The following is an 18,580-nucleotide window of genomic DNA, read 5'->3' as shown; positions in this document are numbered from 1 at the left end:
TTCCCCAGGCCTTCTCATCTCTACTCACACCACAGATGAGTCCAGACTACTATCAGTGTGGCACAGGTGGGACGATCCCATTTTATCTTCCCAAGAGCCCTGCAAGGCCTTAAGGGATCTGAGTGCTTGGGGTTGCCCACTAGAACCAGCTGGAGAGGCATGGGCAGGACTTAAGCCAGGTTTGCTTCTTCTTAGCACTCAGCATCCCCACCCCAGAGTGTCTGCACTGGGAACGGGCAGGTGTGCCTTTTAGCCTCCAGTGGAAATCTTCAAGGTGATCAGCAAGCGTTACTTGGTGAGTTAAGATCAGCCATGTTGGCTGTATGTAAAATTCTTGCCAAACGGCTGAGTCAATTTTAACCACAGGGGTGAATGCATCTCTTTCACCTGCTTTCATAGCCACTGAAGACTTTTCCTGCTCTCTTTGCAAGACAGAGGCGTAAAGGCAGCTGCCGTTTCAACACTGGCTGCTCTGGAGCAGGTCCCCAGCACTCACCTGGACTTTGAGAACCGAGGTTGCAATCTTGACAGCCCTTTGATCCCAAGGTACATAGACAGACATGCGAGAGATAGTTTCGGGGTTTCATGCTGGGTAAATGCTAAACATGTCAGTGGTTATTGCTCTCTTTCTTGCTCTTTTTTGGTACCTCTGATAGCATGTTCACCTAATTCCAAAAAAGTCTCACCCAACACATAATAATCAAAACAGAACATTCATATCACAACATACAATCTGTACAAGGCAGCTTATCATTCCTTGTTTCGTTAACTACTAATTCATTTTTTGCCAGCCAGCTCCACAATCTACACACGTTAAACTTCTGGAGTGTCCCTCCAGGCCTGCAATTCTGTTCTCTTTGCAAACAACAGAACTCATACCATGAAAGTTCTCCAGGCGCCTAGAACCTGCAGTGGAGAACCCCTCAGTTGACACCTGGGGCCCTGCTCTGAGGCAGAGCAAGATGGAATGTGCACCAGCACCTTCTTGGTGGTGGCACCATGCATGTGGAAGGCACTCCCTGGGGAAACTGGCTTGTCACCACGACTGAGCAGCAAAGACCTGGCTGTTTAGGCAGGGTTGGGGCCTTCCGGGAAATGTGTGTGAGCTGGCTGGTGTCGGTTTGTACTTCTCCTTCCATCATTTTAAAATCTATTGCAACTTAAATTAAAAGCACAGCAGTCAAATTAATGTATTAACTGTGTCTTGTGTAGACTGCTGTGTCCTAATAAGATGTTGTTAGCTATTTTGGCAATTGTTTAAAAAATTAAAAGTAAGATAAAAATGTTTACATTGGGGGGGAACCGCTCCTAAAATTAATTCCTTTGTAATCTACAACAAAATAATAACTCCAGCAGGATCTGGGATCCATTTTCCAAACCAATCTATAATCCAGCCTTGCCACAAGGCACATAAACACTCACAAAGCTGCCTTATACCGAATCAGACCATCCAGGTCAGCACGATCCACTCTGCCCAGCAGCGGCTCCCCAGGGCCTCAGGCAGGGGTCTTTCACGTCACCTGCTGCCCAGTCCTTTTAACTGGAGATGCAGGGGATTGAACCCGGGACTTTCTGACTATAAAGCAGATGCTCTGCCTACTGAGCCACAGCCACTCCCCACAATGTCTGCCCCACCCTGACATCATCCTAAAGAGATGCCAGGGTGCCCTCCGCCTATGATGGGGGAAGGGAAGACTCGGCTCAGGGACAAGGGACACTATTTTATAAAGTTTCCCTACTATTCCTGATTTAGTAATAAAATGTGGCTCTTTGCATTTTTATTTCCCGTAAGAGTCATGGCAACAACTGGATCAGCACAAGGAGAGAGGGCGGCTACACTTGTGTCTCTGGCCTGGCCGGGAGATCAGGACTGCAAGGCCAGCGTTCCTCCAGGACGACTCCGTGACATGGGGGCAGCGGCCAAGACCCAGCTTGACTCAGAGCAGAACGGAAAGCAAGAGACCAGACTAAGCCTGGGTAAAACCAAGTCAATGATTCACCAGGTGGCTGCGGCCACCCCCGTCACACCAACGAAACTGAGATAAGCCGGCAGAACAGGAGCCAGCCCTTGGGAAGCAGGTAGCCACTCAGGAGGCTTGACAAAGGTCACAAACGCACCCAGTGCAAACAACACGCCCGACCAACAGCTGCGAGTTGGAGCAAGTCCGCATCGCTGTCCCTACCAGGCTCCACCTCATGTAGCTGTGAGGGGTGTGTGGGGAGGGCAGCTTTGGAAGGATTCTGACTTCTGGTTTCCATAGTCTGGCAGGAGAAGTCGAGGAGCCGTGCCTGGAAGAACTAGGAACTGCCACCCTTGCTTTCCAGGGGGCTGGAGAACCCCCCCTCGACCCTTTAAGCTTCAGGCAATCAACTTTCCTCTCAGAAGGTCCCATTTCTCCCAAGCGGGAGAGGTTTTTATTTGGCCTTCCAGGTTGTGGCATCTCCTGGTAATGGAACAGGCCCCCAAAGTCAAAGCCCATCTCAAAAAGTCCATCCATGTACCTAAAGCACATCCATTTCTACAACCCAAAATAATCAGTGTGGCATCTTCCCAACTCTTGCCTTGGGGGGACTGGGGGAAACCACCAACCAGGAATCCCCACGGTTTCGGATACACACTTGCAGACCCCTGCTGAAGAATCACTTGCAATCTTCTTCTGTCTGCTCACTGTCACCCTGACAGGCAAGTGGCTGCTGCCCCCATTTTTCAGAAGAGGGAACCGATCCCCAGAAGGCCCTGTCACTTTCCCTCTGCCGGAAGGAGGAAGTGGGTGCCCTGCAGACCCAGCTGAAGCCAAGGTCTCTCTTCTCGGGCTAGAGGAATATTAGGAGACGGCAGAGCACAGAGTGTTTTGTTGTCCCAGGCAAAATGCCAGCCGGGCAGGGATTCTGCTCTCCTACCTATTTAGCAGAATCTGGCCCAGGTACGCTTCGTCCTGGTCTCAGGCAGGAGGACGGGCAAATCAACAAGCACAGCCTAAGTAACGCGTTGCCACACACAAGCGCACCCAGAGGAAGCAGGAGGAGCGGGGATGGAACACCTCTTACCTTCACCCAGCCTTTGGCCCCTTCTCAAGTGCTGCTTGAACACAGGGAACACATAGGTCTCCCGGCCGAAGCCTGGCCGGCATGGCGCCGTCTCCTCACACAGCCAACTTCCAGCCTGACAAGCCAAAAAGGAAGAGATGCGTGGACTTTAAGAGCTGCCCTCCAGATCAGACCGGCGGTCCATCTAATGGAGCATCCTGTTTCATGCAGCGACCGCTGAGGTGCCCCCAGAAGGCCTACAATCAGGGCACAGGGACAGCCTCGCCACCTGCGGGGGGTCAGGTCTACTGCCTCTGAACATGGCAGTTCTGTTGTGGCCAACAAGCATTCATGGCTCTAGCCTCCCTTTTGAGTCAAAGTCTTGATATTAGATAGAAAGTCTTTTCGAGCCAAAAAGATTTTATCAGTGTTAAAAAGTCTCCCTCCCCAAGATGGGTAGGTATTCCACCCAGGGTGTACTGGCATGGGCCTGTTCCAAGCTGCGTGTGTCACTCAGGCGAGGGGCCTCTGGGGGGGGGTGTCATTCTCAAGGGGCAGCAGGAAGCAGAGCAAGAGTCAAGGGCACGGCCCCCACCAGCAACTGGGATCATTTGGGCTGCTTCTGGCTCCAGCCCCCCACCCCACAAACGGGGCAACTGGTGAATCCAGCTCTACATCAACACAGATGCTGGGTGTGAGACCCCCTCCCAAACAAATTCCAGCCTCCAGTAAGGACAGGCTTTATTCCACTGACAGCCAGCATGTGTGTGTGTGGGGGGGGGCAATTGGGGGGCGACTACCTAAGCCCTAGGGACTACTTGGCTGGGAGACCACCCAGCGGATGGCAAACCACCTCTGTCCCTCTCCTGCCTGGAAGGCCACAAGGTGCCGTCATAAGCCGGCTGCAACTTGAGGGCCCTTCCCACCCCCAAAGCCCCCCAAGGGGGAACCGAGGCAAAGAGCACACCTGGGGTGGGGCAAAGAAGAAAGGCGCCTCTGGGCCAGGGGAGAGAGCCTCCTGGGGCAGAAAGCGGGGAAGGGGAAGGGGAGACCTCCCCCCACCCGCAGAAGGCAGGGAGCTGGAGGAGGCTGCGGGGCGGCAGCCCAGAAGGGGGCCTCTGAGCGCGTACGGAGCGCCGCTCGCGGACCACGCCGCCTCCCTTACCTGCAGCAGCAGCAGCAGCAGCAGCAGGCGGCAGAGCGGCCCCAGCGGTCCTCGCGGCGTCCCCATCCGAGCCAGGCGAGCGGAGCGCAGCGCAGCGCGGGCGAGACGAGGCGGGAGCTGCAGCCGCCCGGGACTTTCTGCGCGGCCAGGCGGCCGTCGGGCTTGGCAGGTGGGAGGCCCCGCCCACAGGTGAGGAAGGCGCGGCGGCCCCGCCCCCTCCTACGGGATCCGGGGCGGGGCGGGTTCTCGGGAGTCACTTTGCAAAAGCTTGCCTCCCTCCCTCCCGTGACGTGGGGAAGCTCCCTGCAAGGAGAAGGCTAGCGGAGTCGAGAGAGGGCTGAGCTGGAAGCTGGGGGAGGGAGTGGTGAATGTCCTGCATTGGGCAGGGGGTTGGACTAGATGGCCCTGGTGGTCCCTTCCAACTCTAGGATTCCCCAGAGGGCTAGCGTGCCTATTGCGGGGGCCTTGGGAGGGGGCGGGGTTGCGTGGGGTTGGTGAGCGCTCAAAAACGTAGTGACACAGGGTTACGGGAGGGATCCAAATTAGATAGCATTGCCTGTCATGAAGACAGTTCCATTCCACTACCCAGATGTGTTTTCCTCCATTCTCAAAGCTACTTATTGCTACTTCGTTAATTCAGTCTCAGTCAGAAGGGACCACCAGGGTCATCTAGTCCAACCCCCTGCCAACACCAGAGCTACAGCTGTAAAGTCCCCGACAAGTCAGTATGGAGAGGGTCTGCATGGAGGGGGTCACATGAACACATGAAGCTGCCTTATACTGAATGAGACCCTTGGTCCATCAAAGTCAGTATTGTCTACTCAGACCGGCAGCATCTCTCCAGGGTCTCAGGCAGCATTCTTTCACATCACCTACTTGCCTAGTCCCTGGAGATGCCAGGGATTGAACCTGGGACCTTTTGCATGCCAAGCAGATGCTCTACCACTGAGCCATGGCCCCTCCCTATGGTGCTCCAGGGTCTCAGGCAGGGGTCTTTCACATCCCCTACTTCCCTGGTCCCCATAACTGGAGATGCTGGGAATTGAACCTGGGTCCTTCTGCATGCCAAGCAGATGCTCTACCACTGAGCCACAAGGCTTAATTTGTGCTGGGGTGCGCCAGAGTTGGGCCCTACGGCTTTCAGTGCTGGGGCTGTAGGGAAGGGCTTTGGGCTCTGCTGGGTGGGCCTGCTGTTTCCAGTTAGAGTGTCTGGTCAGGGAGGAATTTCCCTCCTGGGCCAGAATGGCTTTTGACCCCCAGTTGGGCTGGGGGGTTGCAAAAGCCACCCCAGCGAGGCCCCTTTGGGACTTGCAGAGGAAAGGCTGACAGGAGCTTTTGTGAACGTGGAGCTGGCCTAGAGCCCCCCCCCCCCCACATTGTGTCATCTGCCTGGCCGGTGGCTTTGGCTGGCCGCCCTCCCCAGGTGAATCAGAAAGTGAGCAGCTTCCCGGCCCAAGCATGAGCCCCGGACGGTGTGTGACTCAGCCTCCCTCTGGCCCTTCCTTTGCAGCTCAGGTGGGGCCGGGGCCGCCTCTTCGGCAGCCAGGAAGCACCAGGAGTTTGGGCTGCCATGAATCATGCAGGCGGCAGGAGGCTGGCGTCTCCCCCTGGAAAGCACCAGTTGCCAGGAAGAAGGTGTACGTTGTCCAATCCACAACATTGCCACTTCACAGAGGCATCACGGGAGTCTGCCATAACTTATTATTGCACAGGAAGGCGTGATTGTGCGTCTCTCTGTGTATTTTATGTGCTTATGACTCGACACATACACATTATATTTTTTAAAATGCAATGTAAAAGAATGAAGAAAAATAATAACAAGCACAGCAAGTGGGGTGAGGTGGTTAAAGTGTCAGACCAGGGTCTGAGATCTGACAAAGCCCGGGTTCGATCCCCGTTCTTGCTGTGGAAGCTAGCTGGGTGACCCTGGGCCAGCCACTCCCTCTCAGCCTCACCTGCTTCACCAGGTTGTAGTGAGGATAAACCGGAGGAGAGGAAAATGATATAAGTCGCTTTGGGTCCCCATTGGGGAGAAAGGTGGGATATAAATGAATTAAATAAGTCACGGTGAGAGGGAAAGGATGTCTGTAACGTCTAATTTCCATTCCCTGTGACTTTAACACTAGAACCAAAACATCCTTCAGGAACCAGACGTCAGGCCCCTTCATTTCCAGAGCCACACTTCAAAATCACCCCCTCCACACACACACACTGAAGAATCAGGTAAAGCTTGAACTGGTTTTTTTTATTTATTTATTACCATATTTATATTCTGCTGCACCAGAACATTTAAAAGCTGCTGCAGTCATAACAGAATGAAAGAACAAAGCAATGAACAATGAAGAGCCCGTCGAGCAAGGGATGCTACAGGGAAGGGAAACCGACACAGGCGCAACGGTGTATGATGTGAGCACTCAAACAGGCACCAGCGGAGAGCCCACCCCAGATGCTCTCCAGACTGGGCTTGTCTTTGCCTGTCCTGTGAAGGCCATCAGGGGAGGGACCAAGCAAGCCTCCCCAGGAAGGGAGCTGCACAATTTTGGTGCCGTTGCTGAAAACGACTGGTAGGATGTGACCACCTCTGGTACCAGGGGGCTGCAAGGGCACATGCAGCAGTCCTTGAGGAGAAGGGTCATTCCAGACCCTTTAAGAGAAGACACACGCTGCCTCTGGACATGGAGATTTCATTTATCCGCCAGGTCTAATAGCCACCAATGCTCCTATTCGTCATGATTTTGCCTGGCTCAGTGGTAGAGCATCTGCTTGGCCTGCAGAAGGTCCCTGGTTCAATCCACGGCATCTCCAGTTAAAAGGACCAGGCAACAGGTGCCTGAGACCCTGGAGAACCGCTGCCAGTCTGAGAAGACAAGACTGACCTTGATGGTCTGCTTCAGTAGAAGGCAGCTTGCCTAATAACACAATCTGCCTTTTCCCACCGCTGTCACACCAGGAACCAACATTTTCCTTAGTCAACCTGTGTGTGTGTAAAGTTCCTTCAAGTCGCAGCCGACTTATGGCGACCCCTTTTGGGTTTTTCATGGCAAGAGACTATCAGAGGTGGTTTGCCAGTTCCTTCCTCTGCACAGCAACCCTGGACTTCCTTGGTGGTCCCCCATCCAAATACTAACCAGGGCTGACCCTGCTTCGCTTCTGAGATCTGACGAGATCAGGCTAGCCTGGGCCATCCAGGTCAGGGCAGTCAAACCTTAAGACCCCTTAACATGGAGAGACTGGGTAAAGGGGTGAGTTAAGCCTGGGGAGAACCAAGCTCCAATCCCATCTTTCTGTGGGACTTACTGGGTGACCTTGAATCAGCCATTTTTCTCTCAGCCGAACGTCTGTCACAAGGCTGTTGTGAATATAAAGACAGAGGGGCAACCACGTATGCAACCTTGAGGCTCCTGGGGTGGGGTGGGGGACACAAAATAAAAAGGGGCTAAACCTACACGTAAACAAACGCTTTATTTGTCACTCAGTGCTGTGTCTGTTTCATTTTGCTTCCGCCCGTGGGAGGGGAGGCTTTAGACGCCCAGCACGCAAAGAGAGCTGCTGCTGCCCTCTGTGGGCGAAGGGCCCGATCAGCCGCCCTTGGGTATGCCAGGCCCAGGCTTCGCTTTTCTCTCTCCCCGCTCTTCCTCAGGGCAAAGTTTCACTCTCCTGGAAGCAATGGCCCTCTGGCTGGACCCAGATGCCAGGGAGGCAATGCCAGCGGGAAAGGGGAGCTTCCTCAGACTGGCCCATCGACACAAACCGCTCCAGCGGCTCTTTGAGCCTAGCGCATGGTTTTGGCGCATGGCCAAGCGGCTGCCGTTGAAAGCACCACGAGAGGGGAGGCCGGAGTGTGCCAGCAGCCCCATCCAGACGTGCCCACGCTTGTGCATTCCCTCTTCCCCAAAACTCATTCCTGCTCCTGCCGGCCCTCGGGGCCTTCATCCAGCAGCCGCTTTAAGCAGGGGCTGCTGCAGGAAAAACCAGTCAGGTGAGCGGCGTTAGGGCTGGAGAGCAGCCAAGAGGTCCTGGAGCCAGTGAGCCAGGAGGAGGGGGCCGGGCCGGCCTGCAAGAATGCTGCCTGAAAAGAGGCTCAAGTTTCACTCCCCGCTCACATGAGAAACTCTCCCCCCTCCACACGCCCTGGAATGTGCTCCAGGCAGGTGGGTTATCACCAGGCAGAAAGGGGAAGAGCCCCAGTGAGGCCCGCCAGGAGGGAAGCTGCTGTCTCCCAAGGGAAAACAAGTGGTTGGCAGCCGTGCTGGTCCAGAACAGTCTAGCGAGCCAGGACACAATCAGCACCCTTCCTTGCATTAGGATGGTGGTCAGGGGAGTGGGGCTGGGCCAGCACCAAGGCAACGGAACAGGGGCTGCCTTCCTTTCCGTTGCTCCAACTTTTGCATGGCCCAGTTGGGAGAAGAGGCCCAGCTCTGGCTCCACGGCCAAGTCACGGCCCCCATCTGCTTGTTCCAGCCATCATGTAGATCAGGATCCAAACGGATGGGGAAAGAGTCCAGCGCCGCTAACCCGGAAGCACTGCAGGTAGCAGAACTGACAGGACGGCTGAAGGAAGACGGGGAGATGGCCCAGAAAAGGAAATATTTTGGGGGGGGGGGCTGCTTTCATTTGGGAAAATGCGGGGCACGTTTTGGGAAGGGTGTTGAGAATTATGTCTCATCCGCCTCTTGGAGTTGAGAGCTGGATAATAAGCATGTGGATAAAGGGGGTGATCCAATCGACTTCCAAAAGGCTTGTGACAAGGTGACCAAGACTCTATAAATTTAGCAATCACGGGACAAGATAACGTAATTTTATGGATTAAGTGACAGGAAACGGAGAGAATAAACGGCCAGTTCTCGCAATGGAGGGGAGTGAGCCATCCAGCTGCCATTCAAGACGAAGAGGAGTTGGTTTCTCTACCACTTAAGAATCAAGCCAATTTACAATCACCTTCCTTTTCACTCCCCACAACAGACAACCTGTAAGGTAGGTGGGGCTGAGAGAGCTCTAACAGAGCTGTGACTAGCCCAATGAGTCACCCAGCTGGCTGCATATGGAGATGTGGGGAATCAAACCCAGTTCACCAGATTAGCGTCCAGGAGGAGTGAGGAATCCAACCCAGTTCTCCAGATTCGAGTCCACCGCTCTTAACCACTACACCCCGCTGGCTTCCTGGGTTGCATCTCCCCAGGGCAGGGGCTGAATACAAATGGCCTGAACGTGGAACTTATGTGAAGGGGGAGAGTCAGTCTCTTGGACCACCTCGTTCACCACTGCCATTGCCTCTGACAGACAGGGGCTCCAGCAAACGTCTCGCTCGGCCCTGCGACCCAAAGCCGTTTGGTACTGCAGAAAACGCATGGCACCAAATGGATGCTAGGCCCACAAGCATGCCCTGGCCAAAGCACGGATCTGGAAAATGCCTGTGCGAAGTCCTCTTTCTGCACCCCCACCTCCCTGCAGAAGTTTCAGTAGGTGACATAATCACAGGTCAGGCCCAGCTGGTGCCAAAGGATTACGGAGCAGCTGCTACCTGCCCGGGTGCAGCAGCCTGTGGCTTTTCAGGGGAGTGTGTGCGTGGGAGGGGGAGCATTTCCCTTGCTTACCTTTGGCCAGGCATGGGAAAGCTCTGCCCTTGGCCGGTTTGTTTTGGAAAAAGCCAGCACCCTCGCCTGCGGTTTGCTTCAGAGAGGCTGATGGGGGTGGCGCTTGCAGAAATGCTCTCTTGCTGCTGCCCAGCAGCGTGGTCCTAATGCCAGTCTTATGCCGCTCTATAAGAACTAACAAATCTCCCCCCCCCCCATTGCAAGCTCCTCAGAGACGGGGGGCGGGGGCGGGCGTTGAAGGACTCAGGCCTTCTTTGCAGGCACAACACTATGATCAGCTCATGGGGTTTTGCCAGCTGAGGGTCAAGAGATTCGTGGAGGTTTGGGGAGGGGCGGGACCTCAGCAGGGTATAATGCCATAAAGTCCACCCTCCAAAGCAGCCAATTTCTCCAGGGAAAATTATCCTCTCTTGTCTGGAGATCAGTTGTAATTCCAGAGGTCTCCAGGGCCCCAGCAGGATGTTGGCAACCCTAGACCAGCACCTCCTTTCTGACACAGCACAATGCAGCAGTGTTGCTGTTTGTTTTCTGTAGTATTCAGAGTTACATACCCTTTTGCAGGGTCACAGCGCCAGTTGCCCACCGGAGACCCACCTGCCTGCCTTCCATGGCAGCTGGAACTAGGAACGGGCCAGAACAAGAAGCAGGACCCCCAGCCGGGGGGCTCCTGCCCAGCTTCAGAACAGCCTCTCCCCCATAACCACTGGCTGACCCCCAAACCCTTCACCTAGGCCTGCGCAGAATAAACACAAACAGCGTGCCAAAAGTAAAAAAAGAAAACCCTTTATTAAACCTTTTACAACCCTGATTCTCCCGTTCTTTAGCTTATCACCCAGTCTATTTCCCGCATGGTACAAAAAAAGAGACATATGAACGGTTAAGAGACTCCTAGAAAAGAGGCAAACCATTTCCAGGAGTGCTGCCAGCACTTGTGGGGCTGACCAAATGGGGGGAGGGCTAGAGCAGTCTTGGCAGGACAGGCCCCATACTTCCCACCCACCCCCCTGCAATTTCATCTTTGAGTCTTGCACAGAGCTGCTGGATCAAGAGGGGGCAAGAACCAGGCAGTCTCTTGGGGGCCTGCCTCCCGGCCAACGGGTTCCTTAGCAAGGGGTGGGGTCTCTCCAGAGGCACTTGGGCAAGGTCATTGTGCTAGAAGGCCCCCCAGGGCAACTCCCTGAAGGCAGCTCAGAGGGAGTGAGCCACCCTGAGGAGGAGGAGGAGGCAGGCTCAGCAGTCTCTGAAAGCCACGAGGGGCCCAGCCATGCCAGGCTGAGCGGCAGTTGGTTTGGCATAGAGCAGCCAGTGCGAGGATGGATGCAGAGGGGGGGCCTGTCTGGAGGAGGTGGGGTGGAAACGGCTGGGACCCTTCGGCCTCTTCCGCACAGGCTCCAAGCGCCCTCAGTCGTCCACTCCTCCCCCATACATGTCGGCCAGCTTCCTGAACCGGCCGCCCCACTCGTTCAAGTAGTCATAATCTTGGTCCCGATCCGAACTGGAGGATTCGATGGAGCTGAGGGAGGCGGCCTCGGAGCCGTCACCCTCGTAGTCAAACACCAGCAGCGAGTCATAGGGGGGTGCCGTGGGGTCTGTGTCCGCTGCCTTCAAGTTCTGTAGGAGCAAGGAGCGCTGGGGGTCAGCTTTCTTTTTCATTGAGCCGGGAGGGGGCAGAAGAGGGGGGGCAGCAGCAGCAGGTGAAGAGGATGGCAGCTCAGCCGGTGCTGCTTGCCGGAGATCTTCAAGCCTGGGCACAAAGGCCAGCCTGCACAGCCGGGGCCTGTGCCCTGTGTGTGGTGGTTCCCCACTCAAGCAGTGAGACGTTTCAACTCCCAGAGCCCCGGAAACCTGGACCCCCATTTCTCTAGAAGGGTACAGATTCTCCGGCTGAGCTCCCCAAGCAAATGCTGTCGGGGGCAAAGCGAAAAGGGTGCCAATGCCCCCTTCAAGGGTGCAGCCGGATGTCGCCTGTCAGCGGTGAGAGAAGCAGCTGGCATTCCCACGTGGGCCAAGCCCCTGCAGAGGAGGCAGGAGCACCTTCCTCGGGCCAATGAGTTACCTGGCCAGCGCTGCCCCCCCCCCCGAAATCTTACCTCATGGATGAAATTGCCAATTTCGTCTGGGTTTGTGGGGCGTGGGTGGTACTGTGGAGCTGGCAGGAGGGTGGGCACAACATCATTCCGGAGGACGACTTCTGGACGGGCATCCAGGCCTCTGTGCAGCTGGCTGAGGTCATAATCCTTTGGGAGAGAGGACAGCCGTGGCTCGAACATGCCATGCCCTCTCTGGGCCAGCGAGGCTGGCCGAGCCAATCGGGGGCAACATGTGCCAAACAGCTGGCGCCAAACAGCGAGCCGAGCTGCTCTGTGGCAGGGCAGTCCGCCCACCAATGCGGCCCAGAGCTCAATACGGCACCAGCGGAAGAAGCTGCGGCGTGGAACAAGCTCTGAGCAGACTGGGGAAAGGAATCCAGAGACTGTTGCGGGGGGACGCAGAATGTGCTGGAGACAGAACTCCTTCTGGATTGGAAATGGCATGGGGCACCTCCCCCGGCCAGGTCGATGCCACGGAGGGAGGGGAAAGAAGGGATGGTGGAGAAGTGCCCCCTCCCAGGCCCGTTCTGCAGGGAGCGGTGGAGGGCTGCCCCTCCTCCCCACCAGAGAGCCAACAGTGCCCTCGGCCCTCATGCCAGGCGGCACCCACCTGGTCCTCTTCCCCTCCTCCCTCTTCGCCGTAGTAGAAGATGTTGTCCCGGGTGTCTTCTTCTGGAAGCAGCAGCGGCTCCTTCACTGCCTTCCTCCTCCGCACAAAGAGAAGCAGCAGCAGCAACAGGACTGGGAGAGACAAGCAAGAGTCAGGGGGCAGCCGGGCAGGCATGGGGGTGGGGGAGAGATCTGGACTGTGGACTGGGGCAGCCCCCTATGCCTCAGCGAGACTCTCCACATCTGCTGATGGCGCTGGCTTTTCCTTTCTTGGAAAGGAAAGTCTCTGCTCCAGCGCTTGGAGTCTCCACTGCACCGTGCAGTAAGGAGTGGAGAATCTAGCAGGTATCCTGACAGCACAGAAGATTAACGAGGAAGCACATTTCTAGTCCTTACTGCTGAGCAGGAAAGGAGGGGACAGTCTGTTGGAAGAGGCACTAATCCACCCATAATCCCCGCCAGTCCTGTTAGTGTGTAGCTTGGCGTTCGTGCTTGAAGTACACTGAATGTGTCAGTGACTGGCCCATAACCCTTCCCCTCGCAGCCAGGGGTTATGCCAAGCGATTCACTGTCCCTTTCTTGTGTCCCCCCCCCCAGGACACTCACTCAGCAGAGACAAAATGGCCCCCAGGATCGCCAGGATTGCAGGAGCCCCCATGGCAGCCATCCGCATCTCCGGGCACCGATCCGCCGCCCCCTGGCATTCACACACAGTGGCTGTGAGGACCGCTGGCTGGCCCTTGTCCTGGTTGTCAAAGAGCTGGAGGTAAACGCTGTAGGTGTCCTGCTTCAAGGGCTGCCGCAGCTTCAGCAGCGCCACTTCCCCTGCAAACACAGCCGAGGCCTCCGTGTCAGGGAGAGAAGCGCCGCAGGGACTGGCAGACCCCTCTGCCCTCCACAACACTCGAGTGCGGAGACTGATCAGGCTGGACCTACCAACTCCCTCCAACTATCCCCCCCCACGCCCTGGGGAAGGCTTGCCGGTCACCACACTGAGCTGCAGCCAAGAACTGCCCTTAGGGTTGCAAGGTCCCCCCTCTCCACCGGCGGGAGGTTTTTGGGGTGGAGCCTGAGGAGGGCAGGGTTTAGGGAGGGGAGGGACTTCAATACCATAGAGTCCAATTGCCAAAGCAGCCATTTTCCTCCAGGGGAACTGATCTCTATCAGCTGGAGATCAGTTGTAATAGCAGGAGATCTCCAGCTAGTACCTGGAGGTTGGCAACCCTAACTGCTCTGCAAAGGGCATCATGAGATGGTGCAGCACTGCAGCTAAATGCTGCACTGCCTCAAGTGGCAGCGTATGTGTTAGACGCTGCAACTAGCTGCGCTCCGGGCCTCAGGAGAAGGACATGCAAAGTTCAAGGTTGCAGGTGGGCAAGGCCATCGTGGGGAGGGGGAGTCTGGCAGCACAAAGGAGGGGGAAGCACCAGAAGGTGGGGCAGCTCCTCTGAGGGAGCCAAGGGGGGGCACGCGCACTCAGGCAGGGGCCGGCCTCCTGTACAGCTGTGCTTCCGGAGGGCAGGCGGCAGCCAGAGGCAAAGGAGCAGCAGCACCTCGCCCACCGGCAGAGGGGGAGAAGCCACTCCTGGCCGGGGCCGGGCCCCAGAAGGCAGCCTCCAGGCGGCGCTCACCTTTGGCATCCATCTCTACAGCCCAGTTTTCATCAGAGTTGTTTGTGAGCTTTGCGCGGAAGGGGGAGGTGTTGGGGGCCTGGTCCTTGTCCAGGATGCGCAGGTATTGCGTCTCCGGTTCGCTGTTGCAGACCGTGATCGTTTGGCGGTCGAGTTCGGGACCGTTGTCGTTCACATCCTGCAGAGTCAGCAGGAGGGTGCCTGTCCCAGTGGCTGTGGGGCTGCCTGATTTGGAGAAAAGAGATGGAAAGGCTTCTAGTCCTCATGGCTTCTGCCGAGACTCCAGGGCACAAAGGGTTGTGAAAATTAATGCTCAGACTACCATGGCTTAGATGCGCTTTTGGCTTTGGTTGTTTAAGGGCATGATGTGCTCAGAATAGGCCCAGTGCTGTGAAGCCAGCCAGACTTCCATCAGTGGCACCCACAATGCGAACGGCTGACCCACTTCTCATCTCTACCCCATTCTTCCCACCAGCGGTCTAATGGTTGTGGGGTTCTACCAGACAGCCCTTTCACTACCCCTCCAGCTACAGAAAGGTGGAGGACCCTTCAGCCCTTTCCTCAGCAAGGGCCGACCGAAGCGCCCCCCCTTCCCGAGCGTTGTCTTTAAGAGACTCCGAGAGGAAGGAAGGATGGAAGGAAGTTTATCTCCCCCTCCTTAATCAGACTGGAATGCGGCTTCTCGTGACCGCCCGCAAGGGAGCGCGGCTCGGAAGCCATGTGCCCCTCACACGGGTGGTGACGATCGGGCCGCTGCTCTGCCCAACAATGAGGCTTTTGATTCCCACCCTTGCGAAGGACAACATCCCCCGTCCCCGTCCCCATCTCAGCCACTACCGTCATCCACGGCCAGCACAACGGCCTCGTAGGTGTTGTTCCTCACAAAGTAGGACTCCCGGTCCAAGGCGGCCCTGGTGGTGACGGTGCCACTCTCGGGGTGGATTGCGAGCCAGCCCGCCCGGTCATTCTCCATGAAGTACCTGGAAGGAAGCGAGACACTTAAGCCCGAGAGAAGAGCACAAGAGGGAGAGGGGCACCGGCCCCCTGCAGCCAGAAGCCCACAGGGATGCCCCCACCAGCACACAAATCCAGGGGTGACTTGCACATCCCGAAGAGACAAGGGCACAGCCCACCTGGGCTTGTACCCCCCCTTCCAAAATGCGGGGAGGGGGGGGGAAGATTGCTTGTGGAAAGCCAGGGAGGCCAGCTCCATCTTTCCCACCACCCAACTCCCCTGCGTGTGCACCCATTTGCTGGTTTGAACCTTGAGGAAAGGCAGGATGTAAGCGTTTTAACAAAACAAAAATGTTTCCCCAGAATTGTGGCACGTGGAACTTGGCAAGTGGTGTAGAAAGCTCTGTGGGGCGGCAACCCCGTGTTTCTAGGACAGGCTGTTTCACAAGGGCTTCAGGCAAACTGTCTGCCACAGTTACGAAGCTCCGGCAGACAGCAAGGGCATCTCAAGGTCTGTATGGGGAGGGGGATGCAGAGGACGGCGGAGGTCCCTTACCGCCTTAGGCAGCTCATCTGGGGGGGGCTCGGTTCAGGTCAGCCCCCCCCATTTCACAACCATTGTTTTTGGTCTACTCCTCAGCATCTGCTAAGGTAATCTCGCCCTCCCCTCTTATCCATCTGTCCTCGGCCAGGGCCTTCTCGGCTCTGGCCCCAGCCTGGTGGAATGCTGTGCCCAGTGAGGTTCAGGCCTGCGGGACTTGGTGCAGTTCTGCAGGGCCTGTAAAACTGAGCTCTTCCACCAGGCCTGTGGTTGAGGACAGTGACGGTTTACATCTGGCTGGTCTCCCCTCCTCCTTCTCCTCCTCCCTGCCTCTGCTGTACTTTCTTCTATTGTCTTGTTATTATTCTACCATTTGGTAGTAGGTTACCTTGCTGCTAAAACGGAAGGTGTGAAGTGTTTATCAATGTTGAAATTTGGTATTATGGCTGTCTTAATTGTCCTAAATGGTTGTAAGCTGCTCTGAGCCAGACCTAGTCTGGAAGAGCGGCCTAGAAATCCAACAGAATAAAATAAATTATCACCATCTTCAGCCTTTGAGGGCACGGCGCAGCCTTCCCTTTATCTCCCCTGAAGGCCAGGACCACATTCCTTTCGCTGCTGGAGGAGCCGCTTGCTGAAGCGACCAGAAGGTGGTGGGGAGGTGGGGGGAGAATCAGAAGTGGCCGAGACGCCACTTGTATTTAACCCGCTCCTGGACCCGCTGCGGGGGGAAGGGGGTGCCGCCTGCCATGACACTCAACCCCGCGATGCTCTTCAGTCCTGCTGCCTTCGCATTTTCTAAGCCAGGCCGTTGAGTGATTGTTTTCCCACCCCCTCAGCACCTTTGCAGCCCTGCCTTGACAGTGTCCAGGCCCCCGTCCATGAGCACCCCCAGTGATGAAGGGCGCCCCAGAAGGCGGACGTTGAGCGAAACCACAGCTGAGCCCCGGGGCTGCACTTGAAAGACTTGGTCAGCCTGAACAGCCACTCAGCCGTTTAGCTGTAAGCTGAACAGGCATCCTGTTAAAATAGTTAGCGTAAACTTCCATGGATGTGGGGGGGGGATGCCCAGTGTGGTGGTGTTCCCAGGCCCCATGGTGCCCACCTTGTGTCCCCCTGAAGCAGGGAGCCTCCCCCCCACACACACTGGAGAGGTGCCTCAGAAGAGCTGAGGAGGCATCGCCCAGGTGTCTGTGAAGAGCATCTGTTTAGCAACAGCTCCCTCCAACAGGGCTTGAAACCTCCCACGGTCTTGTGACTGGCCCCAGCACCCCATGGCAGCCATCTTGTGGTGGGCCCCACTCAAGAGTCCTCACATTTCAGAAACAAGGTTAGGGACCCCTAGACTAGGAGGCAGAGAAATCCTCCCAGCTGTTTCGGAATTTTGTCTTTGGTCAGATTTGGGTTGATCCTTTTGTGCAGAGACTGACGCACCTGCCCCAGGTGAACGATGCCCCTCCTCCAGCTGTTGATAGGTGGACTGCATCTCATTAGATGTCAAGATGGAGGGAGGAGGAGCCCATGAGGAGCGGCCAAAATTAGACTCCGAAAGAGCGAGGGCCAAATGGTTTCAGGAAGGGAGTTAGCATCTGCTCTGGTCCCGTCTGTCAGGCAGCCCATTATTACAGACATTTTGTGCTGGGGGGGAGACTGTCTGTAAGCTGAGAAAGGCCCACCCACCCAAAGCACATGACACTGCCTTATACTGACTCAGACCCTTGGCCTCTCAAGGTCAGTCTTGTCTACCCAGATTGGCAGCAGTTGGCCAGGGGCTCAGGCAGAAAAGGGTCTTTCACAGCACCCACTACAAGACTGACCTGGGGGGCCTTCTGTGCATGAAGCGGACGCGCTACCTCTGAGCCGCCCCCACCCCCAAAAGAGAAAAATCAGTTCACGGGACATGCACTAGATCACCCATGATGGGTTGGAGCAGTCTGAGCTGGGAGCTGCCATTCTGGTCCTCTGGGCATGGCTGGTACTTGGCCATTTCTCAGAACCACTTTGAACTCGGCTGTCTGGTCTGCCGCTTGGCTATTTTAATCCCAAGAATGCACAGTGTAAATCTCTCAGGACACTCCGCTGCTGACCTACAAACCACCATTCTCCATCTTACAAGAGAACTTCCCAAGGAAGCTCCATCCTGAAGCCAGCTAATTAGAACCCATCAAGATGTCTGATAACATCTCCTGAAGCCTTAATTAACGAGGACCCAGGATTTCTCCAGTCGCCTCAAGCGTTAACTAACTAAGCAAAACTGGGAGATTGTATGTGAACTTCATATAATTATGTTCCACCCTGCATTTCCTGCCCCTTTGACCCTGCTGTTCATAATTTCTCTTCACAGCTTCACACATATGGCTGCCCATGAGAGGCATCTAAGGAAGTGAGTTCTAGTCCATGCTGGAATAAAGCCCTGTTAGTCTTAAGGGTGCCACCAGACAGTTTACTCCTGCTGTGGCAGACCAATGGTGTCTCTCCATGGAGGCACCAAAATGGGCTCATGCCCAGAAGGAAACCGCAGAGCATCCCTAGGCCCTGTCTCAGTCCTGTTGCATTAGCCTGCCTAACAGTAGCAGACTGACTTACCTGATTTTCTGGGACTGCATTCTGTCTGGGTCCCGTGCTGTGTACACCGTGACTTTGTGTCCTGGAGGGACGTCCTCCGAGACTTCTGCCGTCTTGACCGGAGGATCAAAGACGGGAGCCTCATTCACGTCCCTCACGTTGATGGTCACCGTTGCCGTGGACGTTGGGAGCTTCACTACAAAGGGGACTTGGTTGGTGACTGCGACCTGCAGCACAAACTGCCTCTTTGCTTCAAAGTCCAAGCCCTGGGGAGGAAGGGAAGATGCAAACGTCAGACCCAAGGTCTGACTTGGTTGCTGCTGCACTCCGAAGCATTAACGGGAAAAGCCATGCCAGGGCTGTGGCAGCATCCTTTGTGGGTCAGAGGAAAAGATCTCTCAGCC

The 18,580-nt window shown here is 55.9% G+C and overlaps 1 protein-coding gene across 1 annotated transcript in view; it reads right to left on the bottom strand.

The window, feature by feature from the left end:
- Window positions 1-18,580, bottom strand: part of LOC130488817 (B-cadherin-like) — a 51,088-nt gene that overhangs the window by 19,274 nt on the left and 13,234 nt on the right. The window contains exons 9-14 of the mRNA XM_056862484.1: window positions 18,198-18,442; window positions 14,954-15,096; window positions 14,117-14,341; window positions 13,092-13,310; window positions 12,487-12,617; window positions 11,877-12,023 (exon numbers count right to left, since the gene is read on the bottom strand). Coding sequence (XP_056718462.1) covers window positions 11,877-12,023; window positions 12,487-12,617; window positions 13,092-13,310; window positions 14,117-14,341; window positions 14,954-15,096; window positions 18,198-18,442 — 1,110 coding nt within the window. The remainder of the gene's footprint in view (window positions 1-11,876; window positions 12,024-12,486; window positions 12,618-13,091; window positions 13,311-14,116; window positions 14,342-14,953; window positions 15,097-18,197; window positions 18,443-18,580) is intronic.

This window comes from Euleptes europaea, chromosome 17, assembly GCF_029931775.1.
Source record: "Euleptes europaea isolate rEulEur1 chromosome 17, rEulEur1.hap1, whole genome shotgun sequence".
Lineage (NCBI taxonomy): Eukaryota > Metazoa > Chordata > Lepidosauria > Squamata > Sphaerodactylidae > Euleptes > Euleptes europaea.
This window is presented reverse-complemented; position numbering and strand designations above follow the sequence as displayed.